A 13,830-nucleotide genomic window follows, 5' to 3' on the forward strand; every position below is an offset into this window, starting at 1 on the left:
TAAAAAAAAAAAAATAGACACACAATTTCAAACTACAGCCGAGATTTTTTGCGGTACAACGTTAGACGTGAAATTTTTTGCGATACGACATAAAATATAACTGAATTATCCATGGGAATTATAAAAAGACACGAGAATGAGAGTAACATACAATTAATTATCGTCTTAAGACTTTCATCGTTTCCTCATTTACATGTCGTTTTTCATTTTCCGACTGAGTAACAAACATTAGTAAGCGCAGAGAGAGAGAGAGAGAGAGAGAGAGAGAGAAACAACACCACCTCTTTCATGGCGACCCTCGCAAGCCTCTCATCTATGCCATTCTCGTCTCGAAGCTCTCTTCATTCTTCTTCTTATACGTCGCCACAATCCAGACTCCCATACCTTCAAAATCACCCTCATTTCTCCCTTCTTCGATTTCAGAGTCGCACAACTAAACTCTTGCTGTTTACACCGAAATGTTCCACTCAAGAAACCGATTCCGAAGAACCTGATACGACATCGCTTTCTTCTGCATCGTTATCACAATCATCATCATCTATATCTCCTTCTTCTCCTAGTGATTTGTCATACAAGTTGTTCTTCGGACTCGGAGGAATTGGGCTTCTCGAGACCTCGTATTTGACATTCCTTAAGCTCACGAACTCCACTGCCTTCTGCCCCGTCGGCGCCGGAAGCTGCAGCGACGTTCTCAGCAGCGATTACGCCGTCGTTTTTGGTACGCAAGATTGTTTTCTCAGATTTTCTCTGGCTAAGGAATTGACTCACATCACAGGCAATTGTTCGAAAGAATGTCTCAACATAGTCTGAGTTGCGAATTGGAAAAACTAAATTGACAACCTTTTAGGAGCTTGCATTACTGAGGATATCAATTTTACTGATACGTGTCTCGTTGCAGGGGAAGATTGAAAACCTTAAAGAAGGTATTTTAGGAAATTAGAACTTTATCTTGTTTGTTTTGCATTTTACTAGGTGTTCCTCTTCCACTGATTGGGATGATCGCTTATGGCTTGGTTGCCACACTTGGTGCACAGCTGAGCAAAAAGAGCTTTTCCTTTGGGATGGTCGAAAATGACGGCCGTAAAATCTTGCTGTGGACAATCACTTCCATGGCCGCCGCGAGTGCCTACTTTCTCTACGTTCTGACCACGAAATTCGCTGGAACGTCTTGTTCCTATTGCCTGCTGTCAGCATTGCTCTCGTTCGTCCTATTTTTCATAGCTGTGAAGGTTGTGATTTTTTTTTTGTTTGGTAGAAATCTCAAATATAAAAACGGTTATTTCACAACTCGAGACTTGGTTAGATGAGATTTGACAGGGAATTATTGTTGGGGTTTCTATCTACAGGATTTCGGGTTGGAAGAGATTCAAAAGGAGGTCGGTTTACAGCTCTGTATAGCTGGTTTGGTGGTGGTTAGTCTCAACTCAGCATACAGCGGTTATCGGCCCGTGCCTCCGAGGTGATTGCTTTTTCTATTTTGAAATGTTTCATAGTCATGTTCTAACAGCATCGGAAAAACTTCATACAATACAGATGATCTCAATGTTGGTAGAGACTAAGGAATGATAATAATGACCTTAGTCATAGCATCAAAACTAAGTCTCTCACGGATTAGCTTTTTGATTGAGAAATTTGATTTCGTTTGCTGGGATATGTGGATAGTCATAACTGTCTCAAGTTTGATTCTCCCTAGAACCAAAACCTTGGGGTGACTAGGGCTTATGGTCTTATTCGAGCGAAGCCCAAATACCCACGGTAAAGAAAGAAAAAAAGTGAGTCCATTAGACAAGCCTGAATTTGAGTTGATAAGTAGCTGGTGAAGATCGGGAATTCAAAAAATGAAAAGAAAGGGACAAGGAATGACATTTTTCACTGTTTTCTTGTTGTGAACAGCCTTGATGACATTGACCTACCGTATTTCGCTACTGGGATAACAACAACATCGAGTCCTTATGCTCTTTCTCTAGCCAAACATTTGAACTCTATTGGCGCCAAAATGTACGGGGCGTTCTGGTGCTCACACTGCTTGGAACAAAAAGAGGTATTTTACTTTGTTCATGTTTTTTTTTTAAGATCCGGAGTCAGCTAAGCTATGAAAGTGGCAGAATAAAATTAAGGATTATAGATTACTTTCAAGTTTCATCACGCTAGAATTAAAATGAACCATATAATGATATATTATCTGTTTTGTGCTGATGTTAAACAACCTGCTTTTACTATGCAAACCGTCTGGTATAAAATAAAGGACTGATATCTTGTCTTTTTTTTTTCTTTTTTCTTTTTTTCCGTATTACTAATCAATTACGTATTGCAGAGTATGAACACCTATAATTTTTTTTACGATCAACTTCTTTCTGATCTCCTATATACAACTCCCTAGTTTTTTATTTATTTATTTTATGTTTGTTCGTGATTGTCAATAATTTGTTAGCACCCGTCCTTGCCGAGCAAGGACTTTCTTTTCAGACTTGTTTTCAATTGTAGCTAATCAAACTAAAGCGTATATAAACAGATGTTCGGGAGAGAAGCGGCGAAGCTGTTAAACTACAAAGAATGTTTTCCAAATGGGTTTAAGAAAGGAACTAAAATGGAAAGTGAATGTTCAGAAGCTGGGCTCGAAGGTTTCCCGACATGGGTGATTAACGGCAAGGTGGGAATGTGTGCTTGTGTGTCACACGAAATAGCCACTAAAGACCTCTTCTTCTTTTTTTCTTCTCTCACTAAAGCTGATTTTTTATCTGCAGGTTATGAGTGGTATTTTTGAATTATCAGATCTCGCTGAGGCGTCGGGCTTTATGCCCGAAACAGTTCAGTCTCCAGAGGTTGTTGACTGAAATAACAACAGCGATAAAACCTGTTTGTAGTATTTTCTTAAAGGCCATATTTTCCAGTGATCAAGAGAGGGTTTCCACACAGAAAGGCCAGTCAACAAGATCTTCAGATTCCTGGTCCCCAACCTATTTGTATTGTATTATATGACATATCTCAAGTTGAGTGGCTAAGCCAAAGATTGGATCAAATAAAAATGCGCATCCAAACAAACTGTAGAATCTGAAGCTGAACATATTAAATGAAGTTCTCTATGTGCTGTCTGATTAACAGCAAAGACAGCACAACGTCCTGCTAGTCTAAAAATGTATCATCTTGCAATAACTCAGATCATATAATCTTAATATTAGTTGGATGAAATGTATAGAATCCCGACTGTTTTTGGTAGATAAACGTTGAATTTGTATCCAAAACCTAATAGCATCCAGAACCGATAAAGCATTACGTAAACATGCATATTTTCAGAACAATTTTTGCCGCAATAAGGTCTAAACACTTTCCTTACTATTTATCTTTACTTGGGCTACAAGAAATTTTAGTTAAAATTTTTTATTTAAATAAAATATTAGACTAGAATTGTAGGGCTTTACCCGTAAGGGAAGCCCTTCCAGAAATTCTCGAGGGCCAAGGTCAAGCCCAGGCCCAAGAGGGGGTTTGGAAATAGTTTTCAACCAGCAATTGACGCGCCTCGGTTAGTACCTCACTAGCTGCGTCATTGCCCCAAGCGCAAAGATGCTTTAACTCTTCCCAAGTTTCTCTTTTTATATGCCTCTCTCTCCGCTCCCTTATTGTCTTCCTTTCGATGTGGGACTACTCCAACCATGTGACCAACCCAACCCACATCTTCTTTCATTTATTCTTTATCTGCCAAGCTGTGTAACTTCTAAATACGTTACACGAATTATATATAAACCTACCTATGACATAATGACAATTTTCTTGTGATTCGACAAAAACAACAAAAGGCTTTATCACGTGTATATCTATCTATCTACGTTTCAATTGTCCACAACTGGATTTTCTTCAATTTGAAACTAAGTTTTTTTTTTTTTTTAAAAACAGTTTTGCTGCAGTGGAGATTGAACCCACGACCTCCACACAGGTGGTGTGGAATTACCACTAGACTATCGTAGGTACCACAAACCAAGAGTTTATTAAATGCTACAAATTATCGCATTTGAGAGTTTTATTTTCCTCTTCTGTTGGTTAACATTTTTGGGAAAATCTGTGAAAATTCAAGACTCCACGGAAAAGTTGCTGAGAATCTAAAGCCTAACAAAAAAAAATTATTTTTTATTTATCATAAATGTTAAAATTGTCCATGAACTTTTATATAAATTTTCAAATCGACATTTTTTTAACTCCAGTCGGTATTTATGACTACAGTCGACAGGTGACATTTTGCAAAATTAAATCATCTACTTATAAATAACCAGTTATCTGCAAATTGACTTAATATGTCTTTGTAATTTCAAATCTATGCCGTGATTTAAACTAACTCACATGAAAACTAACTCACATGAAAGTTAATAAATTCTTACATATTAATTTCAAATTGGAGTACTCTCAAATAAAATAGTACGTGTTTGATATTCTGATACAATGGTGTATTTCTACACTGGGTGTGGTATTAATTCACCACCGCATTTGATGCTCAAATAGAAATTCTCCTTCATCGGATCGTTTTTTTTCCTTCGAAAATAAACTTCGAATGCGCAGAGCAATCCTTGCCCCTAAATTTATGAATTTGCAAAAAAAAAAAATATCGTATTAAAAATTCACAAGCCTTGTCTCATACCATCAAAAGTATCGGCTTTGGATTTTGGTTTCGACGATGGTACACTTATGAGGAAGCCGATTGGATTGGTGGTGGTTGATTTTGATTTCACAGTGAAGAAGATCGAATACTAATCCACATAAAATACTTGAGTAACAAATCATGTGATTGTCTTTTTATTCACAAACTACAAATTTGACACTAATGTAATCACGTAGGCAAGAATTCAACCAAAAACTAGGTTCTTGCACTCTAAACTACACAATCAGATTTGTACTTTGGAAGACCACAATATAAAAACAAGCGCACACAACGTTTAATTGTTCGTCAAATGTGTTTACGTCTAGACTTCAGGGTTTCATTCTGTTTGGAAGTATTACAAGCTCAAAGTTTTTCTCACACGCTTAATTGGTTTCCCAATTCACTAATTTGTTCCCAAAGTTCTTAAAGTTATGATCCTTTTTCACAAAAAGACCAACCTATACAGTAACGGTATTTTTTTTTAGGAAAAATGGCATGAACTACCCAATTCAAATTATGGTTTTGCAAAATAGCCATAGTTTCATTAGGGTAGGCAAAATAGCCACCTCCAATAGGAAGGAAAAAAAAACGATAATCCACATAACGAAATCAAACGAGTCGTACGGGAGATCCGAATCTCTCTCTCTCTCTGTGCTCAAACCGTCTCCAGATTTTTCCAAGAGCTCTTCTCAGGACTACAACTTCTATTGCAATTCTAGGTTTGATAGAGGAAATCGAATTTGGGGAAAAGATGAGCTCTGTTCTTGAATGAATCAGAGACCAAAAAGTTTTATTCGACTTACTTGAAAAGTACAGGATAACAAGGCTTATATAGTTGAGTAAATGAAAGCATTCAAACGACATACAACCAAGATACGACATAAAACCCACTAAACTAAAACTGTAAATGACATGACCAAAACTAAGTTCTAATACACCCCCTCAAGATAAACTTTCTTGAAAGTTTATCTTGGACTAAAAATCATGAAACATCGGAGAAGGCACAACTTCTGAACAGCCTTGAATTCCCACGCAGCCTTGAAAATCATGGATTTTTCAAGAACTCAACTATGACTCCGTAGAAGATAACAACTTGGTGAAGAAGTCCAAATGCTGATGAAGCGTCTGAACCGAAATAGCCAAGAACCTCCACTCCGATTGAGTTGTCACTCTTCTTCAACATGAGAAAAACAGACAAGCATCCTGGAAAACTGAGAGCAATTGTAGTACAACTCCACGAACTGCCCTTTTGAAGAGACGATCACTGCCATGAACGCTGCGAATTCCCGCACTCTCTTTACCATCGCAGCAGTGATCGTCGTACGGGAGATCCGAATCTCTCTCTCTCTGTGCTCAAACCGTCTCCAGATTTTTCCAAGAGCTCTTCTCAGGACTACAACTTCTATTGCAATTCTAGGTTTGATAGAGGAAATCGAATTTGGGGAAAAGATGAGCTCTGTTCTTGAATGAATCAGAGACCAAAAAGTTTTATTCGACTTACTTGAAAAGTACAGGATAACAAGGCTTATATAGCTGAGTAAATGAAAGCATTCAAACGACATACAACCAAGATACGACATAAAACCCACTAAACTAAAACTGTAAATGACATGACCAAAACTAAGTTCTAATACACCCCCTCAAGATAAACTTTATTGAAAGTTTATCTTGGACTAAAAATCATGAAACATCGGAGAAGGCACAACTTCTGAACAGCCTTGAATTCCCACGCAGCCTTGAAAATCATGGATTTTTCAAGAACTCAACTATGACTCCGTAGAAGATAACAACTTGGTGAAGAAGTCCAAATGCTGATGAAACGTCTGAACCGAAATAGCCAAGAACCTCCACTCCGATTGAGTTATCACTCTTCTTCAACATGAGAAAAACAGACAAGCATCCTGGAAAACTGAGAGCAATTGTAGTACAACTCCACGAACTGCCCTTTTGAAGAGACGATCACTGCCATGAACGCTGCGAATTCCCGTACTCTCTTTACCATCGCAGCAGTGATCCATTTTCAGTGACGAATCGATGCGACTCTGCATGCGAGGTAGACGAATGAATCTAGAGGGCTTTGACATGGCAGGGACTCGCTGGAGTTGAATCTTGAATGCCTTGACATGGCGGGACTCGCTAGAGAATGATCTCGAAGGTTTGACACGGCTGGAATCGCCAGAAAAAGAACTTGACAGCCATGGCACGACGGGACTCGCCGGAAAAGGATCTTGATCGGCTAACACTTGTCGCAGCGTCGTCGTCTTGATTGCGACTGAGAGACTGAACTGTCTCCGAGATAGTGACGATCCGTCTGAACTTCAAGAATTGACGCCGTCTCGTTCTTTCACTAGATCGAGAGAAAGGCACGTCGTCTAGAATCTTCATCGGATCGAAATAAAGAACTCTCCGTCGTTGAATCTCCGAATTCCGCCATGGACGCTCGGGAAAGGAATCAGAAATTGCAATCGAGAAACGAGAGAAATACAAACCCATAATTGGATTGAGGATAGGCGTCGCCGATCCCGTCGAGGTTTCTTCAATCGTCATTGAAGAGACGATGAAAACGAAACAAATCTCGGATTTGGGGGCGAATCGATGACCTAATCTCAGAAACCTTGCTGAAAATCGCTCAGAACCGGGTGACTCGTCTCCGTTCGATGAAGCTTCAGATTCCGGCATCGTAGCAACGAGAGAGAACCTTGAAAACGAGATGGAGATGAAATCGGAAACCGAAAAAAAAAAAACTCAAAGAGCGCAGAAGATTTGCTCTGATACCATATTGCAATTCTAGGTTTGATAGAGGAAATCGAATTTGGGGAAAAGATGAGCTCTGTTCTTGAATGAATCAGATACCAAAAAGTTTTATTCGACTTACTTGAAAAGTACAGGATAACAAGGCTTATATAGCTGAGTAAATGAAAGCATTCAAACGACATACAACCAAGATACGACATAAAACCCACTAAACTAAAACTGTAAATGACATGACCAAAACTAAGTTCTAATAACTTCGGACTCGTCACTCCGAAGAAGAACGTCGGCACCGCCGCCGGAGGCAAAGTCCGACGAACCTTTCCGGCGAGGAAGCCCTCCTCGTCGCCGTAGCGTGACGCAGAGTCCCAAATCTCCGTCGATCTCCTCGCCTTCGCCGTCGTGACGGAGAGTCCGACAGGAGGTAAGATCTGTGCGATTGCGGTGACTAGAATGAGGTCGGAGAAGGTCGAAGATTAAATTTTAGGGCTGAATAAAATCCCTGGATTAAATTAATCTTGCCAGGATTAAATTTAATCGTACATGGATTAATCGCAGCTTGATTATTTTGCTTATACTTGATAAATTTTGGCTATTTTGCAAATCCTTAAGTTTTATTTGGCCATTTAGCCGCTTGTTATGAAGATTAGATAGTCAAAATAGAATATTGGTTTTTCAGTTATAGCTTCCTACACACAGCATCAAAGTGCTTCCATGCTTCTTGTTGTATATATGAGATCAACACAAAAATTATCAACCTCGAGTGAAATATTCAATCAAACTTCCAAAGTGAAATCTTTTTTTCATAAGCTCCTTAGAGCTTACTCTTCTTCTTCAATCTTCACTAGCTCCATCCAGTGATAGAACTTTGCTTAGAACTACCGTTGTCATAAAAAATGGATTCGTATTTCTACAATCCAATTTCAAAACTAATACTAGTTTTAAAGAGCTAAATTAATCTGGTTTGTTGTTAGTCTTTTTTTTTATTTGATTAAAGACCGGACGGTATAGAGTATAGACCAATTATCAATTTATATATAAAAATTAGTTTGAACTGAACAATCATTTTGCATCGATTAACTGATTTATATATTCGATTTTAAATTTAGATCCAAAATTCAAAAAAAAATTATATAACTAAAATTCTCAAAGATTACTAATTTAAAGAACTGGAAGATCATTTTTTTTCATTGATCCAAATTCCAAACTTTAATTTGAGGAAAAAAGTTCAGTTTCTATTATTAAAATTGGTTTATAACCAGTCAAACTGAACAACCAAAGCAAATCGATCTAGTTTCAGTGTTTCACTTCAAATGTTAAATAATTGGAAGAAAAAAAAAAGATAAGAAAAATCAGCAAAGAAAAGGCGGGTGGTAATTGGTATTTTATCTTTACGATTTTATCCAAAAACTACAAAAATGACCAAACACTTCCCCGCATTTGACCAAAATCCAAAAGCAGAACCTGCTCTTGTATTATTATTATTTTTCTTTTAGGTTATTATCCTCGAACAAATTATAATGAAAAACCAGTAATTATCGCCAATGAGAAACCAACGGCTAGGATCATCTCGATACCAACATCGGACCGCCAAACCATCTGCGTAGTTATTTAAAAAGAGAAGATTCGTTAGGATATTCCCTCTCAATCTGACCAGTTATAATTCTGTCTCCTCTTGAAATAAATATACACAAATTCCTTCATTTATTAATCAATATATTATAAATAACAAAGCCTTTTTCTCATCCAATCAACAATTTCTCTTTCTCTCATCTCTCTCTACCAAGAGAAAAATGTCCGCTCAAATCTCTGAATCGGAACAAGAGCAGCTTATCGAAAAGCTCGACGTTTTCAAGATCAAAGGCAAAGACAAGCGAGGAAGAAAGATCTTTCGCGTGATTGGAAAGTTTTTTCCTGGTAAAAAATCATTCGATCAATAGATCAATCGATTCGCTGTTTCTTTTAAGACCTTGTTTGGATTAAAAGATCTTTTTTCCTTAATAAATTATCGTAGCTCGTCTGTTGAACGTCGACGTTCTGCGGAAATATCTGGACGATAAAGTATTTCCGCGGCTTGGAAAGAAACCGTTTTCGATCGTCTACGTTCATACCGGAGTCCAGAGGAGCGAGAATTTCCCGGGGATCTCGGCTCTGCGAGCGATCTACGATGCGATTCCGATGAACGTGAAAGAGAATCTCGAGGCTGTTTATTTCGTTCATCCTGGTTTACAGTCCCGGCTTTTCCTCGCCACTTTTGGCCGCTTACTCTTCTCCGGAGGGTAAATTCGAATTTATTTATTAATATTCATATATTAATGTCCATATGATATAATGAAATTCAATGATTGATCATTGCGCATTTTAGGAACTTTATACACAACAAAGCTAACGTGCGCGGGCCAGAACATATTTAGAAAAAATCTATAATTACATGCCAATTTTACCCTTCTATACATGACAAAAGGGGTTGGTTTTTGGTGGTGCGCATTTTAGCAATTTTAGGTAGGCTGGTGCTACCATGAGCTTCGGCTGACGGTAAGGTATTTGGTTTTGATTCGGTGTGGCAGGCTGTACGGTAAGCTGAGGTACGTGAGCAGGCTTGACTACCTGTGGGAGGCGATTAGAAAGAACGAGATAGAGTTGCCTGAATTCGTGCGCGACCACGATGAGGATTTGGAGCACCGTCCAATGATGGACTACGGCTTGGAGAGCGACCACCCTAGGAACTACGATGCACCCGCAGTGGATTCCCCTGCCGTCTCCATGTACTCCATGAGGTGTATCTCATAGGAGGACCCACCAAATAAATAAACGTGTGTGTATATATATGGGTTTGTTTGTTGTGTTTGGTTTTGAAAGAGGAAGAGGAGGCTCTTTTGTGTTTGTGTTCTTTGCAAACCAAAGAGAGGTTTAGAATTAAGATGCACAATGTGTGTGTGTGGTTTGAGTTCTCAAGTTTATGGGATTGACTGGCCAAAAGTTTATTTGATAAGAGTGAGTTTGGTTGGATGGTGAGACAAAATTAGTGCATAAACCGAGATATATCGGAAAATGTTTTGTCAACATTCAAGTTAGCAACCTTTGTTTCTCAATTAGGAAAATGTTTAGCGTTCAGTGATGAATTTTGTAGAAGTGCTTGTATATAATGAATGCAGTGTTGTGTTTGACTTTGACTCAGCAATATTGCTTTTGAGTCGGAAATAATCAGTCGTAATTTATTTATTTTTTTTTTTTGGGGTAAAATATACCTTCCATGGCTATTTATAGTTGATGGGTCTAGAGTCTAGACGTCTAGGATTGTTTGTAACTCTCTTGGTTGTAAGATTATGAACAAATAGAAATATGTTTCGATCTAATAACATAATTTTGCTGTTTTATACTATCATAAAAATCATAAGTTAGGTTTATGGTTTTAAAATGTCTACGTTTCCATCGACTCAAATTTTAGCATTAGTTATTTGTAAATAAAAAATTTCTTATAAATCAAATGATTGATATCCAAACATATACTCGGTCAATATTTGATGTCACTAATCTTTGTGAGTAGGATAATTGAAAATAATTGGATAAGAAGTAATAATTGGGAAAAATATCAGTTACGTTCACTTTAAAGTAAGGCCATAATACAAGACGACATTAGGATAATTGCAAATAATTGGAGAAGAAGTAACAATTGGGCAAAATATCATTTACGTTCACTTTAAAGTAAGGCGATAATATAAGACGACATTGTGCGACACCCTCGAGTGAGCTGTAACAATCGCGAATTAAATTCGAATTGTTCAACGCTTTAAGTAGGAAACAATCGAGGAATCCCCACCCCGTCTCATGTCCCTCCTGAAGGAAAAACAATGGAAAATACATTTTTGATGCTGCTATCCCACTTGACTGTCTGATTATGGGCTTCAGGAATGGTGTTCGTAACATAATGGGAACTTCATCGCTGCAATTAGTGACATAACAAAAAGTACGTCGATATTATTTCATGTTGATGATGCAATCATAGCAAAAGATGAAACAGTTGAAAAAGAAGAAGAAGAAGAAGCAGCTACATGTCAAGAGTTTTGTGCCGATTAAAGGATCTTAAGAAAACTTCTATTAAGATACTCAAAACCACGAAGCCTTGTCATTGCGCTATTTAGAACCTCTTCAACCGGATTCACGCTATGCGTCTCTTACACTCAATCACTCTGAAGAACATGCTTGCTGCAAATAATAACTATTTATTTCAACTCACATGTAAAATCAAAATATATTGTGTGGATAATCAATTTATTCGGATAATTATTTTAATATAAAATTGATAAACAATGATAAATAGTTATCAATACTATTGATTCACACATTCACATAATTATCACCCAAATTTAAATTTAATATAAGCGTGACGCTTTACTAATTATTTTCTTAGTTACACCAATAGCATGAAAATTTTCTATTAGATAATAGATTGACAATCATGAGTACATAACAAGGATGTATAATATCTAAATTAACAGTCATTGTCATGAATTTCCGTCTCATTCCCGGTTCTTTATCGTTCATAAGAAAAAACGTACCGCACACTGTAAGAAAGGTTTTGGCTTTTTGCTGTGTTGATTGTTTGTGGGTCCCCAAATAAATTTTCATGTCGGATAAAGATACTTTGAATAGTGGAGCAGAATTCATATTTCAGTTCTGGGTCGATTGAAAATAGCCGTAGGTCCAATACCCATTCTCGCCATCAAATCTCTCATTAGTTCTTCTCCTACAGACTCGAACCAGCCTCTCTGCTCTTGCTAAAGGAAAATAGTGTTTCAGATCGAAAAAAATGGTTTTCTTGTTCTGGTCTCGTCCGTCTCCGAAAGACCAAAACTCTTGCATTGAAAGGTAAAGATTGGTACTTTAACTACATCTACATGGTTATTTAATAATTTTTTTTTTTTCCAACAGAAGAAAAACTAGTTTCATATATGACCTGTTGCGAGTGTTTGTGATGAAGCAGGTCCGGTGACTTTAACTACGAAGCTAAACACAGAGGAGCTAGTGCAAAGCCCATTTCGTGGCTGAGAGGAGACAAAAGCCTGAGAGAAGAAGGGTTTTTCCTGAACCACACCCGGGTTTTAGTTGGCTCCGGGATCGACTCATACGAAAAGGGCAAAACCGCTCTTCAGTCTTGGAGGTAAAAAAAAAAAAAAAAAACAGAAAAATATGATATCTTGTTTATTAAAGAGTGAAGTGAAAAATTCCATGTTGTATTGATGTTATGTAAAGGCATTTTGGATTGGATTGGGCATTTGTTGATCCGAAGACTCCGGTTGAAGTCGGTGCCAAGTTCTGCGTGTGTGAGAAAGAGCTTCTTCCATGGCTGGCGATGCCTCTTAAGGTCGTGTTCGTCGACGAGAAGAGGAGAGCTAAAAAGGAGCCCTTGCCTTCTTTTAGTTTCGGTGGCGGTACGCTCCGAGGTCACTTGCTGGTTAGTACACACACCCCTACTTAATTAGAGTGGTCAATTAATGAAAAATCAGTTATTTTCGTAAGAAACGTGGTGATTTTTTTCGTACTTTCGGGCCATGTTTTAGGGTTGGGGAAAAAAATGATGTTGAGTAATTAGGGATTTGTGAGAATATATATAGTCATCTAACTTAGGCCAAACCTGGGTATGGAATTCCATGTTGACCTTAACGGAATTTTGGAACCAACTGGAATGGGGTGTTGTGTTCTGAACAGTAGGGAATTCTGGCCAAACCGGATAGAAAATTTATGTTTACATAGTTTCGAAAAAATAATAGAAATCGGTTCTGTCTTTTTGGCGGAACGAAACAGAATTCCAGTTTGTTCCACTCCCGTTTGTCCATGATTACATCTAACTTGTGACAACTTCAGTTTCTCCGATAACATGAAAGATTAAATTTCTTTCGTGTTACAAGATCATGTGAGGATTTTGAACCTGTGCTTGTTAAAACTTGAACAGCTTGGATTTACACTACTTTGTTGAATTCCGACATCTTCGTATTGCTTTTTTGTAATTTTTTTTTTTTTTTTTAATGTTTGGGTTTGATTGAACAGGCGGGCGAGGAGCGTTTCTCGATAGAGATGGACGAGAAGAACGAGGTGTGGTACGAGATCGTTTCGTTCTCCAAACCGGCCCACGTTTTGTCTTTCGTCGGGTATCCCTATGTCCTGCTCAGGCAAAAGTATTTTGCCCATCAATCCGCCAACTCACTCCAAAAACACCTCACCTCTTCCCAATCCTAGCTTCTCTTTCTATCACATAACATCACCCAGATATGTTCACTTCATGGCTAGCAACTAAATTTCAAGTCTTTACACCAACAATCCATATGTATATATATGATAAGACTCCTTTGTTGTGTGTAGTAGTTGTACAGAGCTATGGAACTCAAATGCATTCAAAAGTATTAGAGATTTGGATTTGAGTACATTCTTTTTTTTTGCAAATAGACATTTTT

The 13,830-nt window shown here is 37.8% G+C and overlaps 4 protein-coding genes and 1 non-coding gene across 5 annotated transcripts; 4 read left to right on the forward strand and 1 right to left on the reverse strand.

The window, feature by feature from the left end:
* Window positions 1-171: 171 nt before the first annotated feature.
* Window positions 172-3,204, forward strand: LTO1 (NAD(P)H dehydrogenase (quinone)s). The gene is made up of 6 exons (XM_089613320.1): window positions 172-718; window positions 973-1,229; window positions 1,347-1,459; window positions 1,894-2,041; window positions 2,513-2,650; window positions 2,745-3,204. Exons 1-6 carry the CDS (start codon window positions 289-291, stop codon window positions 2,832-2,834), a joined length of 1,176 nt encoding a protein of 391 aa, XP_089469446.1. The 5' UTR covers window positions 172-288; the 3' UTR covers window positions 2,835-3,204.
* Window positions 3,205-3,280: 76 nt separating this feature from the next.
* LOC149399798 (syntaxin KNOLLE-like protein) lies at window positions 3,281-3,544 on the forward strand. Its single transcript, XM_089610349.1, is given in 3 exon segments — window positions 3,281-3,315; window positions 3,404-3,422; window positions 3,424-3,544. Coding segments are annotated over 3 exon segments (156 nt in total). The 3' UTR covers window positions 3,526-3,544.
* LOC149399799 (U4 spliceosomal RNA) lies at window positions 3,412-3,563 on the reverse strand. The gene has a single exon (XR_016296854.1). It is a non-coding gene; the product is annotated as a U4 spliceosomal RNA (small nuclear RNA).
* Window positions 3,564-9,066: 5,503 nt separating this feature from the next.
* On the forward strand, window positions 9,067-10,543 carry LOC149399800 (SEC14 cytosolic factor family protein / phosphoglyceride transfer family protein). The gene is made up of 3 exons (XM_089613380.1): window positions 9,067-9,295; window positions 9,393-9,657; window positions 9,946-10,543. Exons 1-3 carry the CDS (start codon window positions 9,172-9,174, stop codon window positions 10,166-10,168), a joined length of 612 nt encoding a protein of 203 aa, XP_089469506.1. The 5' UTR covers window positions 9,067-9,171; the 3' UTR covers window positions 10,169-10,543.
* Window positions 10,544-12,048: 1,505 nt separating this feature from the next.
* On the forward strand, window positions 12,049-13,806 carry LOC149399801 (outer envelope protein). Its single transcript, XM_089612239.1, has 4 exons — window positions 12,049-12,247; window positions 12,363-12,539; window positions 12,632-12,833; window positions 13,427-13,806. The coding sequence occupies exons 1-4, from the start codon at window positions 12,189-12,191 to the stop codon at window positions 13,613-13,615; spliced, it is 627 nt and encodes a 208-aa protein (XP_089468365.1). The 5' UTR covers window positions 12,049-12,188; the 3' UTR covers window positions 13,616-13,806.
* Window positions 13,807-13,830: the final 24 nt, after the last annotated feature.

Source organism: Urtica dioica, chromosome 4 (genome assembly GCF_054948205.1).
Source record: "Urtica dioica subsp. dioica isolate 48M chromosome 4, U.dioica_male_clone48M_v1_H2, whole genome shotgun sequence".
NCBI classification, from domain to species: Eukaryota; Viridiplantae; Streptophyta; class Magnoliopsida; order Rosales; family Urticaceae; genus Urtica; species Urtica dioica.

What these genes read in the sequence shown, in the direction of transcription:
- LTO1 (XM_089613320.1), top strand. Translation starts at nt 289, where the DNA reads ATGGCGACCCTCGCAAGCCTCTCATCTATGCCATTCTCGTCTCGAAGC. An exon ending in CGATTACGCCGTCGTTTTTG is followed by an intron (nt 719 to 972) that starts GTACGCAAGATT and finishes GCATTTTACTAG; the next exon opens with GTGTTCCTCTTCCACTGATT. An exon ending in CATGGGTGATTAACGGCAAG is followed by an intron (nt 2,651 to 2,744) that starts GTGGGAATGTGT and finishes TTTTATCTGCAG; the next exon opens with GTTATGAGTGGTATTTTTGA.
- LOC149399800 (XM_089613380.1), top strand. Translation starts at nt 9,172, where the DNA reads ATGTCCGCTCAAATCTCTGAATCGGAACAAGAGCAGCTTATCGAAAAG. An exon ending in GATTGGAAAGTTTTTTCCTG is followed by an intron (nt 9,296 to 9,392) that starts GTAAAAAATCAT and finishes AAATTATCGTAG; the next exon opens with CTCGTCTGTTGAACGTCGAC. An exon ending in CGCTTACTCTTCTCCGGAGG is followed by an intron (nt 9,658 to 9,945) that starts GTAAATTCGAAT and finishes TCGGTGTGGCAG; the next exon opens with GCTGTACGGTAAGCTGAGGT.
- LOC149399801 (XM_089612239.1), top strand. Translation starts at nt 12,189, where the DNA reads ATGGTTTTCTTGTTCTGGTCTCGTCCGTCTCCGAAAGACCAAAACTCT. An exon ending in CAAAACTCTTGCATTGAAAG is followed by an intron (nt 12,248 to 12,362) that starts GTAAAGATTGGT and finishes GTGATGAAGCAG; the next exon opens with GTCCGGTGACTTTAACTACG. An exon ending in ACCGCTCTTCAGTCTTGGAG is followed by an intron (nt 12,540 to 12,631) that starts GTAAAAAAAAAA and finishes TGTTATGTAAAG; the next exon opens with GCATTTTGGATTGGATTGGG.